Source organism: Zeus faber (assembly GCF_960531495.2).
Source record: "Zeus faber genome assembly, chromosome: 15".
Lineage (NCBI taxonomy): Eukaryota > Metazoa > Chordata > Actinopteri > Zeiformes > Zeidae > Zeus > Zeus faber.
Window position 1 is genome coordinate 19,695,286 of NC_137194.1, and position 22,500 is coordinate 19,717,785.

The 22,500-nt window shown below is 43.7% G+C and overlaps 2 protein-coding genes across 2 annotated transcripts in view; both read left to right on the top strand.

Annotated features, from left to right (window-relative positions):
• Window positions 1-10,187, top strand: part of LOC307240672 (acid-sensing ion channel 1-like) — a gene marked incomplete at its 5' end in the record, with an annotated part of 30,678 nt that extends 20,491 nt beyond the window's left edge. Inside the window, 8 exons of the mRNA XM_080014512.1 lie at window positions 4,963-5,113; window positions 5,303-5,430; window positions 5,817-5,967; window positions 8,195-8,251; window positions 8,379-8,532; window positions 8,633-8,724; window positions 8,815-8,894; window positions 9,887-10,187. Coding sequence (XP_079870638.1) covers window positions 4,963-5,113; window positions 5,303-5,430; window positions 5,817-5,967; window positions 8,195-8,251; window positions 8,379-8,532; window positions 8,633-8,724; window positions 8,815-8,894; window positions 9,887-10,006 — 933 coding nt within the window. The 3' untranslated portion in view covers window positions 10,007-10,187. The remainder of the gene's footprint in view (window positions 1-4,962; window positions 5,114-5,302; window positions 5,431-5,816; window positions 5,968-8,194; window positions 8,252-8,378; window positions 8,533-8,632; window positions 8,725-8,814; window positions 8,895-9,886) is intronic.
• A 10,310-nt stretch (window positions 10,188-20,497) lies between these two features.
• Window positions 20,498-22,500, top strand: part of LOC307241776 (glycerol-3-phosphate dehydrogenase [NAD(+)], cytoplasmic) — a 7,869-nt gene continuing 5,866 nt past the window's right edge. The window contains exon 1 of the mRNA XM_080016000.1: window positions 20,498-20,603. Within this exon, the coding sequence (XP_079872126.1) occupies window positions 20,560-20,603 (44 nt within the window). The 5' untranslated portion in view covers window positions 20,498-20,559. The remainder of the gene's footprint in view (window positions 20,604-22,500) is intronic.

Here is a 22,500-nt window from a genome sequence, read left to right on the forward strand (position 1 = left end):
GTGCAGCGGGAGAGGCTGATGCCTTCCTCGGGTTAACCGGGCTTTAGGTGCCGCCGCGGCTTCTCTTCACTGCAGGTCCCTCAAAGACAAGGACAAGCGTCCCCTTCAGACCGGCGAGCGCAGCAAGACGGAGGTTTGGAGATAATGACGGCCGGAAAAAGGGGGGAAAATGGAAAGACGGAGAGGTTTTTTTTTTTTTGGGGGGGGGGGTTACTTGACTCGGATAATGAGCTCGTCGGGGTAAAAGTTGCCTGGGAAATGCGGTACAACACGAACGCTGTTTTCCGAGGACTGACTCTCAGCTGGGGAGACGCACTTATCATTTGTGGCGTGCAACATTATGATGCAGATATCTCAAATAAACCAGAGCGGAGCTGTACGTGCGCTGTGCAAATCAGGCTGATGGCAAATACGTCGACTAAATAGCTATTTACCACCTCACCCAGTTCTCATTTTTCTCACTTGAGGGTGAATTATAGCCTCCCCGCAGACGGAGTGAGATTTTTAAAGGAAATAGAGCAGCTTCCACTGAGTGAGGACCGGCAATCAAGACCCATTCATCATCAGATCAAAATTCACCGAATCACCATTTATTCACAATGAAACTGTAATCCGGCAAGCAGGCAAAGCAGCCGTTGTTCTGTGCAGCCCCGGAACACAGTTCTGAACCTCAGAAACCAGGGAAAACCGAGGGAATCAACAATTTACCTTATCTACAAACACTCGTTTTCCTCTTCAAGCCATTCTGTTATATTGCTTCAGCACGCTTTAACAAACAATATAATTTTTAAGAATATTATTTATGTAAGGGAGCAGCCCAAAGAAAAAGAAGAAGATTTATGTAACCCCACTATGTATAAAAAGTGGCAGGTCATTCATAAACCTCGCAATAAGCTTCTGTACGGTCATGTCCGAGCGCGGCCATTTAATTTCTTTCTCTACATATCCCTCCACTCGCATAATCCCTGCGTCGTCCCTCAGCCGACGCTATGACGCCCGTTGTCTCTGGAGGTGATATTGTGAGCTGGGAGCCCGGCCGGTGTCTGGGAATAGGATGAGAGAGGGGCAGCGCTGTCTCTGCTGGCCTGTGAAATATTCATCAAACGGCGGCGGGCGGGCGGAGGGGGCCGGCCCGGGAGCGGAGAGGAGTCCGCGGGGAATAGAGCGCAGTTCAGAGGAGACCGGGGGACAAGGGAAGAGCGATTCGGGAGGCAGGGAGAAAAGGGGGGAGCACGAGGGAAGAGAAACATTTTTATTGTGCGGGAGCTCGCGAATAACATCTCGAAATATTCGGGCGGAAACTCTTGCTTTTCAATATCGGGGAGGGTTCTAAATCATTTACACCATAAAACGCTGTAATAATAGCTCATATAAAAATCCTCATCGCTCTCTCCTGTCAGCAAGATTTCTATAACATAAAGCCTTTTATTTGTTTCCATAACCCCCTTTGCCCTCTGGCAACAGCGTAAAAGTTTTACCTTTTATTGTGTACGTTTAGTTGCAGGACTGTCTGGCTTCACATCAGCACCGACAGCCTACGGTGGCTCACGGCGTCAGCAGTAATAGCAGCAATAACATTCCTCCTTTGCGTGCTCATTTTTTTTGCCTATTGTGCTGGACCCGTTGCCCCAAGACGATATTTCTGGGTAAACCCCCCCACTAATCTTTTTGATTAAATTGGGTAAATTGGACAATCCTTCTGGGGACCAGGAGCCTCTCCGAGTGGAACCAATTTTGGAGCCAAGTTCCTTCTGTGGAAAAAGGCCAAAGTTCCTGGTTCCTGAAATGGTTTCTGCGTTGGGAAAAGCCCTGTAGAGTCCTGGTTGATTAGTCTTGCACCGTTTGAGTTTACTTTAAACCGGGATTCTCTCAAACGCAACGGCTAATTGTTCGGTGCTGATGATTCCACCGGGAGAGTTTCACGCCTATCCAAGCGTGAGAAACAGCTTGAGCAGCCAGTTCAGTAAGGTGGCATCGTCCATGGGAAATGGCTTTTTGTTTTTTCGGTTTTTTTTACCTCCAGAAACCTCTCCATGTCGGCCCATGCTCTTCCGCCTGATCACGGGGACACGGTTGCTCCGCGGCTGCCTTTTATTTATTCTTAGCCCCGAGATCTCTGGGGTCGGCCTCCGTTGACTTGTTTACTTCCGTCTTTGACGGCGCTGGGGTCACGTCCTGGCTTTCGTCGGCCAAGCAAGACGCACGTGCGTGCACGTCCGCACAAGCTCACACCGACACCCGTCAACACGTTGGCCGCACGCGGCAACAAATAAATCACGGGGGAACACCATGCAGGACAATGCAACGGCCAATTCTCGTCCACTGACTTCCTATCCCGTGCCAAAGGTTTACTGATAAATTTGGACCCTTTGTTCATTCCGAGACTTGGCCATTCGCCAAGTGACTCAGCACATTATACCTAAGAATGCAGCGGCGAAGAGACAGTTTGGGGCACGGTGCGGTTTTTTCCGCAAATTACTTTCTCCCCCTTGTGCTCTCATGACTTTAAAATCGACCATCACCGACAGTTCAAAATGTGATCAATCCCGTTTCCTAAAGAATCGCCCGCTCGTGAACGGCTTTGTCGGAGGCGCCCGTGGCCCCGCTTAAACAAATTATGCAGATGACTAATTTCTTTTTTTATCCGTTCACAAGAAATGACCATTTTAAAGTCTTGGAAAGCGATTCCCCGTAAGAGAAAAAAACAAAAAACAAAAAGCAAAAACATAAAAAAACGGAGCACTAATGGATTGAATGTACCCTGCTGAGACATCATTTAATGGCTCAAATTGCTAGACCCCTCTAAAAGGACGGGAAAGTGCAGAGAACCATGATTTAAGCCTTGTTGTCAACGTGCGGTCTTGGGCACGAAGGAAGACGTGCCCATAATTATTCATTACGAAGGGGAGCTGTTGAGTGCTTTTCAATACCTGCGGAATCCAGCGTGAGCGACGGCTTTTACCGATCGCAGTTCTTCAAAATTATCGCCCGTGCAAACCAAACTCTGCTCCTTAAAGTAATTTATTTGATTCTCCGTGCGGAAGGGGATTGATTCCCTCTTCCCCCACGACACCTTGATTGTGTCTGGAGGTGTGTAGCTGAGTGCGAGACAAAGCTGCATCCGATTGTGTTGACGTTTGACCGTGTAGCGCTCTTTGCTTCTCCTTTTGATTGAGACACTGCTGTGTATCCGCTGTATTTGTGTAGTAGTTCAGGAAAACAAAGCTATTAGTGATGTGCATGTGGAGGGAAGGCAGCGTGTGTGCGGTAGAGCTCCTGTACATACTTCATACTATCTGACATGATTCTGCCCGGCACAACATGGCGATTGAAGACGTCCGCTTACAAATCTGGACAGTTGTGGCCTTAACAATGATGTGAAGTTGTGCTGTGTGCCTGTGTGTGTGTGCGCGTTTGTGTGCCTGTGTGTGTGCGTGTTGCGTGCCTGTGTGTGTGCGCGTTTGTGTTGTGTGCCTGTGTGTGCGTGTTGTGTGCGCGTTTGTGTTGCGTGCCTGTGTGTGTGCGTGTGTGTGTGTGCGTGTGTTGTGTGCCTGTGTGTGTGTATTTGTGTTGTGTGCCAGTGTGGGCGTGTTGTGTGCGCATTTGTGTTGTGTGCCTGTGTGTGTGCGTGTTGTGTGCGCATTTCTGTTGTGTGCCTGTGTGTGTGTGTGCATGTTGTGTGCCTGTGTGTGCGCGTTTGTGTTGTGTGCCTGTGTGTGTGTGTGTGTGTGTTGTGTGCGCGTTTGTGTTGTGTGCCTGTGTGTGTTGTGTGCCCGTGCGTGTTGTGTGCCTGTGCGCGCACAACACGCACACACATGCGTACACACACACACACACACACACACACATGCGTGTGTGTGTGTGTTGTGTGCGTGCGTGCGCGAAACACAGCGATCCGCGTGGCTCTGCGTCTACCCTCCCCGTCTCGTCCCTCCGTGGAGCGGCGTTGTTCCCTCCCGGTGTAAACTGGGATTGACGTCTGCCTCCATGACCAGGAGTCTCCCCGTGACCGCCCGCGATAGAGCGCAGACACGCAGCGCTGCCCACGGCAGGACCCGAGCTCCGTCAACAATTGTTTGCTTGGTTTGCTCCTCGTAACGGGCTCTGGGGGTTCAGACCAGCGGGTTCGGAGGCCGTTGATTTCTCCGTGAAGCGGGGCTTTGCGGAGCCCTTTGAGACTGTATTGTGATTAAGGGTTATATAAATAAACTTGACTTGACTAATCACGGACAGTCCTGCTCTGAGCGTCGGCAAATAAAAGAAAAGCCCCTCCACCCGCCCCCACCGCTCCGCGCTCCTGTCTCCTCCACTTTACGTCGCCTCTCTCCGTTTGTCTTCACTCTCCCGGGTTGCATGATTCATTCAACGATGGATGCCGCTCGCACTGTTCATTAAATAAGGATCAATGTTGAGGCGTTTGAACCGTCTCGTCTGGGCTCTTTAGGGACGGAGGGGCTTCGTGGGACACCCGCACAGTCGTGCATCCCAGCCTGCGTGTTCCTTAAACATTAAGGCGGAGTGTTCTTGGCCGGAATGCATGGTCTCCATGGTAACATATCAGCTCCACTATAAGTGCTTAAATAAAAAACAACAACCCAAAAAACAACCAGGGGATCGTTAAATTGCCAGCTCTGCCAGCCGCACTCGCCGCAGCAAACTTATTGTGTTAACTCCAAACCGAGAGGGAATACCCCTTTTCTTTCTTTCTTTCTTTCTCTCTCTGCCCGGTCTCATCTGTCTCTTCCTGTGTTGGGCAGGACAACCACACGCAGAGAGAGAGAGAGAGAGAGAGAGAGAGACATCCACACACGTAAATACACAGTAATATCAGGCTAATACTGACCCCCAGTGGATCAATATTTTGAGGGACGGTGGCAGGCGGAGAAATGGTTTTAATCTGTCCCCCGTTTGGCGGCAGCACAGCACTACAGGAGGTGATGATGTGTCTGATGTGTCTCTCAGGTCTTCACTCGCTACGGGAAGTGTTACACCTTCAATGCTGGGGGGGATGGACGCCCCCCACTCATCACCACAAAGGGAGGGATGGGTAATGGACTGGAGCTGATGCTGGACATCCAGCAGGATGAATACCTGCCGGTCTGGGGAGAAACAGGTCAGGTTTAAAGTCACTAGCCTCACATTTCCAATAGCACAGTGTTTTGGTGTGTGTGTGTGTGTGTGTGTGTGTGTGTGTGTGTGTGTGTGTGTGTGTGTGTGTGCGTGTGTGTGTGTGTGTGCGCGTGCGTGCGTGTGTGCGTGCGCGTGTGTCGGTTAATTTAACCGAAACAAGCCTTGGCCATAGGTGAGACTTCATTTGAAGCCGGGATCAAAGTTCAGATCCACAGCCAGGACGAGCCTTCCTTCATCGACCAGTTGGGTTTTGGAGTGGCTCCTGGTTTCCAGACCTTTGTCTCCTGCCAAGAACAGAGGGTATTTATGGAGAGTTCACACACACACACATTTGCTAATGGAAATTTAAAAAAAACATAAAACTTTTAAGTTAATCATTACTGTCGCCATTTATTTGCAACTACTTTTTTTTTTTTTTTTTACAGGAATTGTTTTTTTTTCTTCATTTGCTTAATCGTCCACCGTTTGAACACTTGCAAAAGTGAAATTTGTAGCACATCAATTCCAAATAATATCCTGAAAAACATAGTTGTATTATATAATAATAATATATACAATAGCTATCATATACAATATTATATAACTACAATAATATACTGTTATAATAATATTACCATCTTATTATCGATTTTTCTACTGGCAAATAAAACATTTCATTCATCGGGACATGTATGCTTTTCTTCCAGCTGATTTACCTCCCACCCCCCTGGGGAGACTGTAAGGTGACGCCGATGGAATCTGACTTCTTTGACAGCTACAGCATCACCGCCTGTCGAATCGACTGTGAAACACGCTACCTTGTGGACAACTGTAACTGTCGTATGGTCCACATGCCCGGTAAGGGAAGCGCTCTATCTGTTAAATAACTACATGCTATATTCCAACTTCCAGGCTTTGCATGGACACAAATTATGAAAATGAGGAATTGGAGAGGATATGGAATATTTATATATATATATATGGCGCTTGGTACAGTAGCCTGGCTCCAAGCTATATTTTAGACCTGTTAATGAGATTGCAGGTCGCCTGAAATCCTCAGGCAAGGGCCTGTTTCAGAATCCAGCCTTAAAAATAAGGGCGCTATCAGGGCCCCAGGGCACTGCAGCAACCTGCCTGAGGAAATAAGGCTGGCTGAGTCAGTGCTATTCTCATTTTAATCGTGCTGTCGTTATCTCTTATTTAGAAATATATTTTTATATATATGAATAAATACATACATTTAAGATTATATATTACATTATTACATTTTGTGATTTATTTTTTTACTTATATGTACAGCTTCCCTTTTAATTATCATGTTTTATTTGATGTTTTGCCGGAAGCACTTTGCCATTTTAAAAAGTTATTAGGGGTTCAGCCCGCTGGTGTTTTTCGGGCTTAAAGTATCTGGAACACGGTAACCGCAGTAGGCACAGACATGGTTAAGGTCTTGTAGGAACCGGGACATTTCAAACGTAGTTCGAGTAAGATCAATATCGATGTACATTTTGAGCAGAAATTAAAGGAGAGGAGCGCAAAAGAGGAGCGGGGCGCTTTGTGACATCATCATCTGAAGTTATGTAAGTCCAAGCTTTGTCTCTCAAAGTCATTCACCTCCGGCAACATGCGCCCTGTGGACTGCATAGCGTTTGTTACGTGTAGACCAGTGATACTCAACTCGGCTCTGGTTGAGGCTCTTTTAAGTGTTTTTTGAAATAAAAAAAAAAAAAAAAAAAAAAGGGTAATTCACTCAATTTTGTCCGAGACATGGTCTGCAGTATTGAAAAACTGAATCTCCCATTAGACACATCAGCGTATGACAGCTTGGAGAGAGAGCGCATCTATAGAGATTTGTTTCCTGGTAGATCAATGATCTGTTAACTGAGTGATCAGTGGTTGATCACCTGATCACCTGGTTTCCACTGACAAATTTATTATGAATTATTTGTGATTTAATTATATTATTACCGTATATAAGTAATAACCTGGAGACGCAAGTTCATCCTCCATCGGCCTCCAGGCTTCAAGCACCACAACAGCCTCATTGCAAGTAATAAATAGAAAAAAAAAACTTTAATACCAATCCACGTTTTTTTATTTAAGCCATTTAACTTAACTTAACAACTTAATTTAAGTGGGATATTCCAGAGAACGCGGCGCAAAAACTCCGGCAGCCGCAGCAGACATGCGCAGTGTCGTCTCGTCGCTTTCTCTACTGAGGTGTCGTTAGAACCCGGACGTCGGCGACATGTTGTGGTTCAAGTTTCTCCCAAATTAAGCCACACGCGGAGCAGAAGATAGTGGAAAAAAACAGCTAAATTTGACCAAAACGTTGAACCGACGTTCAAAAACCTTCGATCGGGTAATAGAATGAAATGAGTTTGAGAAAAAGACTCTTTGTGACATCATCATCCAATTTTCTATAAATGTGCAGGTTGTGGTTCTGAATGTTCATTTTGCGTGTCACGCTGTAGTGTTGAGACATTACAAACTAGGCGTGTATGTGTGTTTACGTACCATCGTACCTGGTTGATGTCTGCGGGGCTGTTGGATTGATATTTTACCTCTTTCGGTGTTTTTGGAAATGAAGACATTCTATTCCGATCTACCCACACAGGGTTAGATGGGAAGTTAGCTGTAGTTGTAGTTGTGGCGTTGTGGTCCTGCTTACTTAGCCGGATTCGCGGAAGTCATAACATACAAAATGGGTGAGTCCATGATGAGTTCATATTCTCGGAACAAATCGGGAAAATTGTATCCTGAAAATTGTAAATAAGCACGTAAAAACGTCAACCGTTTTCCAGCTTCATAGAATAGTAACCCATCCAAAACTTCGGACACAAAAATACATTAATCCACAGAAACTCGTGACAACTTCGAGTCAAGTCCACCCGACTGTGGGAATGAATGATGCGTTCATGTACTGGGAACGAGTGGGAAAACAAATTAGTTACAGAGAGACGCCAATGCTTCAAAATGTAATTCATCACTGACACAACTAAAATTGGACCCTGTGTAATGCTGCCTGCAGCTATATTTATTATTATTATTTATCTGATAGAACTGGCTCTTTGTGTTGGTGCAGGTGACGCGCCGTACTGCACCCCTGAACTGTACAAAGAATGTGCAGACCCTGCTCTAGGTGTGTAAGAGTCATATCAACGCCACATTGGAAACCTACTGTATAGTAACACACACACACACACGCACACACACACCAGTCTAGTCTAGTCTGTTGCTGCACTTGTAAAGGATCATTCTGTCCCCAGACTTCCTGGTAGAAAGAGACAATGATTTCTGCGTCTGTGAGACACCGTGCAACATGACCAGATACAGCAAAGAGCTGTCGTTTGTCAAGATCCCCAGCAAGGCCTCTGCAAAGTACCTTGCAAAGAAATACAACAAATCGGAGCAGTATATTGCGTAAGTGACAGATATTTTAAAAAGTGTTTGAATCGATATACAGTAGTGTCATATTTTAAGTGGCATGTGAAAATACTCTTTTTTTTTTTTTTCTCAACAGTGAGAATATTCTGGTTTTAGACATCTTCTTCGAAGCCCTTAATTATGAGACCATTGAACAGAAGAAGGCCTATGAAGTGGCTGGACTTCTAGGTGTGTCTGTGGCATTGTAATAAAATGTGATTCTTTGATCGATCTGAGAGCGAGATCCGTCTCTAATAAGCTGTTGTTTCCCTGTTCTAGGTGACATAGGGGGCCAAATGGGACTTTTTATTGGAGCAAGTATACTTACCATTCTGGAGTTGTTTGACTACATTTACGAGGTGAGAATATGTGGTTTCCGGTCCTCACTGTGATTTATGTATCGCATCATCACCGACAGAATGGAAACAAAACAAAAAAAACTTGTTGATGCTGGTGACAAACTCAAAAAACGATTTTGATTCATGGCGTTATTGTTAATTATTAACTGGATGTTGTGCGATAACTGGAAACTTGTTGAGATGAAAAGAGAAATGCAACACTGTTCCCACTCAGCGAGGAAAGGGCAGACGAGAGGGCGTGGCAGCCGCTATCTACTCTGATTGGTTTAGCTGTACAAAGGTTGACCTGGGATGGATTTTGCCTTTTGAATATCTGGCCTTTGACCTAAAGGCTGAAACTCTGGTACTTATTCTCACTCTGTATCAGCCCACCTAGTTAACTAGCATTTTTGCTCGACGAATGATCAGAATTGGCATCACTTATTACCACCACATAGCACAGAATAATTTTGAATACTGAGCTAAACATCGACATGAGACAATATGGCTTGTGTAGATTGTCTGGAGAACTGGGTTGGCCTGAATGTGCCCTGAACTGGTTGAGATCTGCACCGATGATACACAACTGTGTGTGTGTGTGTGTGTGTGTGTGTGTGTGTGTGTGTGTGTATATATATATATATATATATATATATATATTTATTTAATTTTTTAATATACAACCGTATATTTCTGTAGAGCAAACTATGCCGATGCCGTAAGCTCCCTCACTACTGGTCTATTTGCCATCAATGATTGGATAAGAACAAACTGCTTAAAACTAAATGAAGATAAGGATAGATACTATTATCTCTCTTATTAAAAAGACTTGGGAACGTGAACGGCTGAATCAAATTAAAAGCAGCAGGCGTTATTTTATATTCTGATTTAAGTGTTTTATAGCACAGCATGGGTTTGTGTGTTCATGTGTGTTCTCTTCTTTTCCCACTTGTCTTCTGGGAGTCCCACATTTGACTAGTTTATTTTAAATTTTTTTCTCCTTTTCTACTCAGGTAATAAAGTACAAGTTATGTCGATGCTCTGATAAGAAGCACAAGCATAACAACAACAACGACCAGGGAACTATGCTAAGCCTGGACGACGTCAAGTGTCATGTCACAAACTTCCACTGAGCTTTTCCCTCTGGGAGCTGTGCTGCACACACACCGCGCGGATCCGGGTTTGCCGGTGCAAAGGAGTGTGTGTGTTCGTCTGTTCCTGCCTGGTTACGGGCTGTGATTGATAGGGTGTGTGCAGACACTACGGGGAGGGAAAATGTCTGTCTGAATATATAGGACGCCACTACTGCACACACTACATGGAAATCAAGTTTGCAAGAGTAACTGCATGGGCGTCCCCAGACACCGTTTCAAGATATAGATGCCGTCACAATGACTGAAACTTAAACTGTAACTAGAATATTCACAGTTGTACAAATTATTAGCTGGAAAATGTCATTTATCAGTTGTTCTTTCTTCTGTTTTTAAAATTTAAAAAAAAAGTCTTAATATTGTAGACATTATGGTAGTGTTACCATTGGAAGTGTCTTCCTTTTTCTTTATATAATTTTTTATCATTTGATGTTGTAAGAACTTGCATGACTGTGCTGCATGGTTTTTTGATCTGCTTTTCTTACTTTGATTTTTATAAACGTATGGGCTCGGTCCCCTTTTTCATCTTTTTCTATTCACATCTTTTTTTTTTCTATCATATTCACTTCTTCCTATCGCTCCTTTGCTACATTTTGCCAATAAACTACCTCATCTGGTCAGCCAGAGAAACTAAGTTCGGAAGAATTTAAAGGAAAATTAAAGTCGAGACAAAAAAAAAAAAAACGGAGATACTATAATTGAGATACTTGTTGAAATGCTCACAAGAAAAATTAAACCATGATGATACAAAGCACTTTTCAACTCATAAAAGATGACTACAAAGCAGCAGAAGACTCTGTGTGTAAACTGGTTCATTAAAAAAAATGTTCTGGTCACGCTCCTTCTTGGTCCCATGTGCTACATCACATTGTTTGTATTAAGTTGCGATTCTGATCTTGACAGGAATCGCAACCGATTTAAACAAAAGGAATATACATTCAATTATTATGCTAAACATATAAAACATGATTTGATGCATTATTTCTTAAGAATGCAAGACTACAGTTTTACATGTTGGATCGATCTAAATGTTACCACAAATCTGATCAAAAATCACATGTAAGGGCTTTTACCTTTTCAGACGGTATTTAACAACGGGAGATGTAAGTTATTCTAGTGACACCCTCTCATGTGTGATTGCCTCGCTGAACGTGCTGGTTCCAGTTGTCCGGGGCTCCCGCTTGCCCGCACGTTGCACTGTAATCTTGCATTCTGATTTCCAGTCATCGGTGAGCTGAATATTGGCACGTCTGTTTGCTGAATGTTTCAGGACTTGTCTGCGTGTGAGGTTTTATAATATGCAGAGTGTGTGTTTGTGAGAGAGAGTCGTACTGTGAGACAGAGAGAAAGTGTGTGCGCACATGTGCTTGAATGTACGGCTTCGCAGACACCAACGCATTCTGAGGCTTCTTTAAGTCTGAGGCTTTTCTTGATGTCGCTAAATTTCAATCATTTATTTGTTTCATGTCTAAAAACACGCTCTGTTACAAGGATGTCAGTCATGGCAAAAATTTGTTATATACTGTATATTTTTTTTGTTTCCCGCTTTGGTGAGTTCTATGAGATTGTGCTTAGAAAAATCAAACTATTACCACCACCATACTGTACAGTATTCTGTTTGAATGGATCTACTTACATGCTCTATAGCCAGGCTGGGTGTCATTGTCAGAAGAAAGCTGTGTACTGTGTGGCAGTGTAAGTGTCAAGCACAACCGTAATATGGCCTGTAAATGAATGATCATGTTCTTAGGAAAATGGATTGTTCTGTGTTTGTATAATCTCTAAATTATCTCTCCATTGTTGCACTCATAGCAACTCCTATAGACTACTGTATTTTGCCCTTAATTGTCGTGGTTTTCTGTACATATGATTCATTCTGGTTTACATGGTTGAAGCAGGCTTATTTATCAGAACAACAGAACTGAGTATTTATTTAAGACAATAATAAAGGATACTGCTATTTCATTTGTGTGACAAGATTGATTTGTGATATCCCCGCCGTGGGCTCCTGCAGCCCAAGCTAGTCATTCTACCAATAAGTTTCAAGTTATCTCACTTGTGTAATGGCAGTAGGTTGTAAACCTGATGCAGATAATGCATTACACTCCTACAGATAATATGCTACACACTCTTACAACTGTAGTTTCTTGATAGGTCACAGGTCACATTTCACCTCCCTTATCACCAGGACCCCTAGTGATGTGCTCTCTCTCTTGGGACCCCTGGCACCGTCTCTTAGTAATTACCTTATACGATGGGGCTGTCTTGGGAGGCCACACATTCCAAGACACCTCACAATGAACCACCAGCACCTACCTCCTCTACAGCAGCCTCTTGCAGTTGGAAGGAGGTCCAGGACATTGTAAAAGCAGCCAGAGAAAGCTTGAACCCTGGACTGAGTGGTCGAGCTTCCAAGATATACAGGAAATGTCCCAAACGTGTTCATTTTACAATGGAAACTGATCTTGAGTGGAAGGGTTGCTCACCAATGGAGCTTCACAGAAGATGTCTGGATTCCAAAGGAAGAGAACTCCAACAACATTGAGTAATCTAAATCTGGAGGGTATTCCTCAGTATCGTCTTCTGGTGCCTCGTAAAATTAGAATGGATTGACACCTTGGTAGAGAATGGTGGCATCACTCAGGTTGTTTCGTGGTTGTATTGTTTTCATCGGGGCCAAGGTGAAACCCCAGACACGTCCATGGGTGCCAGCAGGCCTTCTTGGAACAGATAGGGACTGTTAGTTGAGGATTGAACTGGAATGGACCTGTGGTCCCTGTCCATGAACGGGACTGATTGCAGCACCCAGAACACCCTGTGGCAGTTTCGCCTACCATGCGCCACCCAAGTGGCGTGTTCAGGGACCTCCGGCACTGAGGACAGGGGTTGTAAACACTGGTTTATTGTAGAGAGTGGGCCAGCTGGAATTAGCCCAGGAGCAGATAGCGTGTGTCATGACATGGGCTCCTATCCTCAGTGTGTGTGGGGATGGGGGTTTTACCTGCTGCTCGTTAGACCAACCCACGAGCAACAGGTATGCAGCCACTCTGATCCCAATCACCTAGATCCAGGTCAGGTGTGGCTGCTCAAACCACACCATCCCCACACCACACACCCAATGACCCAGAGTTTCAACGCTGATGATGTATCACAAAATGTATTATCCCATCATTTAAGACTGAAAAAATAACTTTCTTAATACTTAGTCACCTCAGTTTAGTCTATTATGCAAATAATTCTAATTTACCAAAGTCAGCAGAAAAATTGCAACAGTAGCTTACTGCTCCAATAATAACTTTATATACAGTAACAGCCTCATTGGAAAACACAACGAGAATGTATCAGAAGATCTGAGTGATTTTTTTTGTTTGCTTGTTTTATGGATCATTCAACATGACAAACACATTTATATTTTGTTGTGAAATATATACAATACCATGTTAACTACATTTGAAAGTAGCCAAACTTAAACCCCTGCCTTCTTGGAACAACTAGATTGCTGAATCTGCTGTTCCCCTTTGACCAACTCCAACTCTTGCTCAACAAGGTCCTTTTTGTTTTGTGCTGAGTGAAAAGCTTCTTCTTCTTCTTTTAATGACCTCTCTTATGACTTTGAATAAAATGTAATGAGTGAAAATCAATTTCACAATCTTCTAAAAGGAGTATTATATGCAGTCAGGGATTCCTGTGGGAAGGGGTTGTAGATGAAGCATGAGGTTCATCTTCAAGAAACATATCTGTATAACAGAAATAATAACACACTAGTCAGTGATGTAAAAGTTATCTCAGACTGCATTCTTTCAAGATAACATAATTTCACCTTTACGTGAGACTATATTCGCCTAAAACAGGGGTTCTCAGAAAGGGGTCTGCAGCCCTCTAGGGGTCCTTGAGGAAATTCCTAGTTTATTTTATTTCATTTATTCACTTTACATCTTTTTCACAAAATATACTCAGACTTGTTGTTAGCTTTGTGCTTTTTGGCAGCAAAGTTCAAGTTAAATGTTAGTCCCCGGGGACGTTTATTATGGTCAGATGAAATGTGTACACCTTTTCTTGAGGGTGAGGGGGGTCCTCAGCCAGAGCTTAGTATACCAAGGGGGCCTGGCCATAAAAAGGTTTGGAAAACCCAGTGCATTCTAAACTAACATACGAAACAAACTAGCTTAACCCAAATCGGCATTTAAGGTTTATTTTTCATGAGACTTCGGCAGGAGGAAATCAATTGATCATGTCTGTTTTTGCTCAATGATGCTTGTATTTCGGGGGCCACAAAATACTAGTTTAGGGGCCATGGAGACCCGGGTCCTTCTGTGCACAGAAGGGACAAATTGCACAAAGGATCCTGCAAAGACAGTTAAGGAACTTTTGTCTGAGTTACTTTTGTCTCACTGCTCCTCCCTGTAGCTTCGCCACACCAGAAACGTCACATCAGCGGCAAGTCATTTGTCGATTCATAATTTCACACCCGGTCCGTCTTCATTTCGTCTACGAATCACTACCGAAAGCAACACTCTCCTGACTTTAACTTTAAATTGGAAATTTCAAGAAGGGTCCAACTGCAGACCTCCCTCCTGAGTCCCCCTAGTTCTGTGAGCCAGTGGTTGTTGGGCATTAGTTGTAGGGTTTCATTGTATGAAGTACGTAAACTTTCACATATTCCACTTCATCTGTCCACCAAAACCTGTTTCTGAACCAATTTGAGGCGAGAAATATGCAATCTACAAGGCCTTATTAAAAAGTTTGTTCCAACTTTCATAAAGCAAGGGGACTACTGCACTGCCGGTTGCCACTGCTTTCGTGGCCGAGCTCCAAGCCAAAGCGAAGCAACAAAGCCCCAAACGACTACACATGTAAGAAACGTTAATCTTATACTACTTTTATGTCATCAAATATTACAGTAATGCTGATAATTTATTTGTATTTGTATTTGTATTCTTGACATGGGGCCTCTGCATTCCACCTCCGCTGAGTTGACAATCATGTTCATGGCCAGTGAGAAGAGTGGCACTGAGATTGTACAGCCGGTGATTATGCCCTTCCCCAGCTGTTGCCAGTCCGATGTTGATGATCCTGAAGAGACTCTCAATCTGAAGTTGTTGTAATAGTCCAGAATGAGTTTTCAGATCGCCTCTGGTACATGGTGTGTTGTCAGTGCTGTTTCTATGGGCTTGTGTTAGGTCCAGCCATAGTGCTGCAAGGTCTCCTCTGCTTTCCCATGCCTCTCGGATCAGCTGAGTTACTACCCCCGTGTGTTCCAGGCATCCAGGTACTACTGGGACTCCACCCTTCTGAACTGAGGTGTCCACATACCCGTTCTTTAGGAGAAACTCTGTTAACCGTTGGGACACAATCTTGAAGAAGATCCTCCCTTCGATGCAGAGCAGTGAGATAATAGAACTGCTCAATGTTATTTGAGTTCTCTTCTTTTGGTATCCAGACACCCTCCGCAGACCTCCACTGGACAGTGACCTTTCCTCTCCGCCAGATCACCTTCAGGATCTTCCAAAGTCGCACAAGTAGCCTTGGGCACTGCTTATAGACCCTGTAGGGAATTCCGCTGGGACCGGGGGCCAAACATGCCCTTGCAGCCATCACTACTTCTTTGACCTCTTTCAGGGTGGGCCCAGAAGTGTTGAATTGGGTCACTGGCACTGGCTGCTTTACGAGCCCCTCACATGGGCCGAGGTCTTGCTCCCTTGCTATGTTGCTGAAGGTGATGTTGAGGTGGTGGTTGACCTCCTCTACAGAGCACATGAGGTTGCCGCTTTTCTTCTGCCCCAGTAGTTTCTTGGTGAAGCCAAAGGAGTTGGAAATAAATGCCCTGCGCTTTCAGACCCTTTCCTTGCCCTTCCCTCTGTGCCACTCAACCCGCTTGAGTGTGATTAGCCGCTTCCTTATGATCTCTCTGAGTTCAGACAGGGCACTTTTGCCACCTTGAACTGACGCTTCAGGGATTTCAGTTCTTGTCTCAGCTGGCTAATCTTAACCTCTCACTGGTTTGCCCTCCCTGGAGTGCTTGTGCCTTGCCTTTCCATGACGCTAAACCGTTCTGCCCCTATGCACATTATGAGGGTGCACATAGTGTGGAGTTTGTGGTCAGCTTCTCCCTTTGATGTTGACTCCAGGATCATATCCACGTCTTCGTCCAACAGAAGCCACTCCTTCTTGTTGGTGGTGTTGTAGATAAACTTTACTCTAACACTTTAACAAAATAAGAGAGATCAAGGAATCCAAAGTTTGAAAGATAAAGACTTTTATTATCACTTGTAAACAAGTAACACAAAAGCCTGAGTTGGTTTGCAAAGAACTCCGGAGCCTCTCCTCTGGCTGGCCTATAAAGTCCATTCTACACATATATCATCTATACTTCACTCCTTATATGGCAATCTGCCCACTATATCCCTGCTCTCTTCCTGGCCCAGAGCCAGCGGTACAACGTATGGAACTCTGTCCATTAGGCCCTTGTTCTTCTTACAGCCCTGAGCTTGTGTCTTCACATAAGGAGCATGTTAGCTCTACACATTCAACAGAGCCACTCACATTTACCCTTTAATATCTATTGGTCGCATATTGTACCAGCCCTGGAGGAGAGTGGAATCTCCTTTATTCTATATTTCCCCACACTTATTTGATTCATATAGCGTAGGCATGATAATACTTATATATTTTACCATTGGATGTTATAGTAAATTTCTCCCATGGGTCGTTGTTTGTAGGTCTGTCCGATTGGGATTCTCACCCCCCCTCTCGGGAATCCCTGGGGGTATGATTCAGAAGGGTTCTCTGTAGCTTGCTTGGGTGCTCCTTTGCAGGAGCTGCAGTTCGGGTTGCTGGCCCTTGTTGCCCCGTTTGCCGTCTTTCCGTGCCGTCAGCTGTCTTGCCAAGCCGTCGCCATTCTGTTCATGGGTGTCATCCAGTCTTTCCCGGATGTCACTGGCTGAGCCAGAGATGATAGTTACCATATGTATATGTATGTGACAAATAATCTCTCGAAATTGAACTTGAACTGCGTGGTCTGACTGCACCCCTATTAGCTTACAACTATAATTTCCCATAGAGGTTAGGGAGTTAGCAAACATTAACTTGCAGTTAACTGCATACTGCCTGTCATAGGTCATTAGCCGCCAGCGTCTAGCTTTCCAACAAATGCTGTTCTAATAAACCTGCATTTAATATCCTCAGTGTGAGCTGTCAGTGTACAGTCATGGTACTGTAAGGACAAAGGACAGTTAATGGCTAAGAGTATCGCAATGGCCATAGCTATGCCACAAGAGGTATGCACACACTGTCAGTTATGAGGAAAAAAAAGTTTGCCTGTTTGCTCAATTAGAATTAGTAGAATTATCAATGATTGTGTCTTCTGTGAATTATTTTAGATTTCGACCGATATAACATCCATTATTTGACTTTTTTGACCACATCGGCAGCTATGCAGCTGATGTGTCCCAATTTTAAAATAAGCATAACAAAGAAAAGAACATTGAATATTAATCCTGTACTTGTCTGTTGTACACTACTTCTAAGTTACTCAGCAAAATAAGCGCAGAAGTCCGACACAGCATAATAAATCAATCCATGTTTCTTTACACTAGGGTTTAGACAGAGACGCCTCTCTTCAGGAAGTGATGCTGGGTTCATGGGATAAAACAAATTTATTTCAGAAGTGATGATATGTTCACTGGAACACATTGAATATGGAATTGAATTTAATAACATATTTTACATTTTTCACTTTGCTTTGTGTATGTTTGTCTTTTTTTGTTTGCTTATAAGTTAAATGTTCTCAAATATATAAACTTTAATCAAATATAAGTTTTTCAAACTGTTTTGAAAATGTTGTGTTTTTTGTTTTTTTTACAAAATATCGGTTAAAAACCTTGGTAATCAGTGGGCTAGGACTCAAGAAGTCTGGGACTGGCATCAAACCCAAAAATCTGGCATCGGTTGGGCTCTAGTTCCTTCCATAGCTATTTCCATTCTATCAAGGTTTGAAAGAGGCTGTCAACACTTTTCTATGACCCCTCTATGTCTTTGCTCACTTTCTACTTTGGTAGTTTTTCATTTAGATTTCAGGTGTGCAGTGTTACCCAGTTTGTTATTTAGGAGCTCAATATTTTATCATTCTGTTAATATGTAATTTATTCAACCACTTGTTAGTCTGTGGAGTCATAAGGTGCCGCTTGCCCACATTATGTATGATTTATATGGTCAATGGCACGGCACAGCCTGTGACTTATGTTAATCTGAAAATTTTGTAAAAACATTTGTAGTGACCCTCAGTTAATGTCAAGCATTGTAATAAGCTGTAGTATACACATGCAATTATCATTTGGTTTTATGAAGTTCATTAAATAATTTCACATTTCACATTATTTATGGTGTCTTGGTTTAAGGCAATTCAAAGATGACTATTTATGTTTTTAAAGGGAAGCAACAGCCTGATACAATGCACCTCAAAGTGGAGAGAATGAGGAAAGATGTTCAAACGTGTGCAACAACATTGGAATGTTTCTCTTCAACAGTACTGTATTACTCTGTCTCTAGCACCTTCTATAGAAACTGTGCCAATGGTGACACAAATCAGGTCACAAGTGACCTTGCGTTTTTCCATAGGCAAAAGGTTGCATGAAAATGTTGCAATCAAGACGAACAAAAACATGTTAGTGGCAAATGTTTAGAGCTGTGGAACTGTTTCCATGGATGTAAGAGGACTTTAAACTGCTTTTGTCTTGAAGACCATGGCAAGAGCACACTGCTGGGAGTGGCTGAGAAACAAGCTCCAACGGCTGAAATGGAAAACTGATAAACCTCCCTATCTCAGGTTGGGACTAAGACATCAGAAGGAAGTCGAAGAAAAACCGCTTGAGGCACATGATGGAGAACGTCAGGAGTTGATGGAGAATTTTGTGTTTGAGTTTGAACAGATGACTGATGTGTTCATGTCTGAAGTCAGAGACACTAGTAACATTCCTGCGTGTGCGCGGTTTAGTAAACATGTAAAGTGAAACCTTCAGGGGTCCAAGCACCGCAGCAACTTCATTATAGAAGTTTACCTGTATAACTGTTGGTGGTTTGGGTTTCTTCCCATTCTCAGCCAATTGGGGTTGGCATAGTCATTGATAATCTAGAGACCTAGTCCATACTGGTTACACATTATCCACTCATCTAAGACCCCAGTAACCAAACTGGTTGTCACACTAATTTTCCTTATATTTAAGTATGTATACTTAAGTTCCATTAATCTTTGGTTAGGTTTATTTTATGTGTTTTGTCCACTGATTTTGGAAACCTTACGAAGATGGAAGAAAGATTACCTGTTAACGTAGTGGTAGAATACAATTATTTGGAACCACTGGCCAACCTACTGTGTTGTGAATGTTTTCTCTTCAAGGAGTGCTTGGACCCCTACAATCAACGCCTGCAGCTACACTGGAATTTATATATTTTTTTAATCTGATAAGTCTTAACATAACTGGAGTGAATTATCAATGTAATGGAAGTTTGTGAAGCTTCAGAGCTCATACGTATCCCCTGTAGTTTGGAATAATTAAAAAGTCCCTCACACATACAATATATTAATAATATTAATGGTATTGGTGGTATATGTTTTTGAGCATCAATAACATATTGGCATCAAAAAAAACGAATATTAGTGTGTTTTAATGTTTGTAATATATTACAATATATATACAGTACCTGCATGAGAGGGGCCTGGGGGGGTGTGAGGTGCTGCTGTTGGACCCTCTTGGAAATTTCTCAACTTTCGACGGGTAAGGGAATCTTTGCTTTCCTTCTCAACCTTTTCCCTTTCGTTCTATTCGCATTTGGAGTCAGTTTATTCAAGATTCAAGATTCAAGATTCAAGAGGTTTATTCGTCACATACATACACATACTTTCATTACATACATGCAGTGAAATGTGATGAAAGACGCAGCGTGTGGAATTCAGGGAACAGACTTTGCAGGAACGGAATAGAACATTCATAAGCGTGTTTTTAATTTGCGTATAATCCCACGAAAATAAGAATCTGTGTGTTTGGCGTTACCCTGGAATGAGCCGTTTTTTCACCTACATTGTGGCGCGGGCGCGCTTCACTGAGGCCACACCGTGTGGCGCCGCCATGGGGAGGAATCTTCAGTCGGTCACCTCACCGCTAGATGCCACTGCGCCTTCCAATGTGGTTGGATTAGTTCGTGCGTTTGTCGGTTGGTGTTTATATTTCCACACATCAGCTTCTATGTCGAATACAACGTGTTTTTGTTTTGTTTTTTAAATAATCGTTTTCGCGCCGAGGCAGGCAGTGGCGCTCGTCCGGGTTCTCCGGCGGCTGCTGGGGGGGAGGCAGGGTCTTCCCGGGTCAGCGTGGGTCCGGGCCGCGACTGGGACCCAACCGGTGGGCGGGCCCGCGTCTCCCCCCGCACCAGCCAATGAAACCGGAGCTCCGCGCCGCCGGCATACAGCCTCGGAGAGCCACACGGCGGGTACGGCGCCTCGGATCAGCCACCCTCCTCCTCTCTGCCACCGCGCCGCCATGGCAGCTCCGATGAAAATATGCATCGTCGGCTCCGGGAACTGGTGAGTGACCGCGGCGTCGCGTCCCGCGTGGACGCCATGTTGCGCCTTGAGACGCTGCGGCGCACGCCACCGCGCGGGGCGGTCGGCGGTGGCGCCGGACCGGGAGGAGCGTTCCCGTGGTATTCCGGAGGAAACGGAGCTCGTTTGGCTCATTTTATTGAACGGTTCGAACGGTTCGTGAGCCGGCTGGCTCCGCTTTGATCGGAGTCACGTGGCTCGGATTGGGCTGGCGACTCTTTCGCGGTTCTTGGGGTTCATTTCATTTCATTTCATTTCGTTTTCATTTCATTTCATTTCGTTTCATTTCTTTTTGTTTCATTTCATTTTGGGTTTTTTTTTGTTGCGGCGCCGAAATCCTATAGTCAGCGGTGAACGGATCGATCCTTTTTCAGATTCGCTTCTTGGCGAGTCACACACACACAAAAAAAAGATTCGTTCGAGTTTCCTACTCTCCATTCGCTGGATTCTGTTGGTTTCATGCACAGTAATTATATATATATATATATATATATATATATATGTGTGTGTAGAACATATATAGAACATATGACATAAATATGAGCTTATAGAGCTTATTGTGCGTAATCACCGGGTCTCATGACGTTTCACTGCATATATGCATGACCGTATGTACATGTATGTGACAAATAATCTCGTGAACGTGAACTTGCGGCGAATGAGTCGAATCCCCACAGTGATGACTTAACGGTGTCATTTAATGTGTTCAAGGGAAGAGATCGATTTTCGAGTATTTATTTCGACGGGTGAATGAAAAGTGCGAGTCAGAAAAACAGTTAACCCTTCAAATTATATATTTTGGTGGACATTCAAAGGGTAAATCAGTTGCATGCTATATGAATTATGCCAAATGCCGCGTTAATTCGGTCCTCAGTAATCAGTTCGGGTTTTTTTTTTTTTGTTTGTTTGTTTTTCTTGCCTCCTGCCGAGTGTTTTTAAAATATGAATTCCCGGCGAACGGGTCGTTCGCGAGTCAAGCACCGCGACTAAATCGCTCGATGTCAAGTCGTGATCAGCCCGTCTCTCTGCACGCCTGCTCCGCCTGCATTATGCAACGCATCAAGCCTCCACCCTGCCCTCCATTAGAAACACATCAGCCTTAAAATGCGTTGAAACGCACGCCCGGTCCCTCCCAGACCAGACCAGACCACCGCCTGCTCTATATCCAGACGCAACATGAAGCCGGCGGGGAGGCTGCTTGCAAGGGCGTCAACTGTCAAACCGAGCCGCCGACTGAAGTGAATCTGTCGTTGAAGCCTCAATATGTTCAGTATTATGATCATTCCGGGATGGTTGCTGTTCATCGACGCACAAAGGAAAATGCATTTGCAAAGTACAATAATCACGTAATTAAAATGACATAAATCAAAAGCGGGGTAAGGATAAGCTGTCAAAACGGATAAAATGCAAATGTTCAAACAAGAATAAGACAATTAAATGTTAAATAAAAAAGTGTAAAAAAAAAAAAAAAAAAATACAGATATACAGTATAACAAGATGGGCAAGGTGACATTAATTGCATTGTGCATTTCATACACAACAGCAATTGGAAGTGTTCAAGACAGGACATAAAAGCAAAGATGAATAGAACATAGAATTAAAATCAGATTAAAAAGACATAATAAAATCACAGATCCATGTAATATAAGGGCCTACAAACCAAATACAGCAGGACTCGAACTCACACCCACCTTTGGTCGTCAGGACTCAAACCCAGCTAGGAACTGAGTGCGACTGTTACTACACTTAGGAATAAAAATCTAAAAACAGACTAAATGAATGCACTGCACAGAATAAAAAATACGTTATGGTATAATACTGGTGCAGGTGTGCAACGCAGAGAGGGGATGTGGGAAGGGTCTTTTATTTATGAGGATTA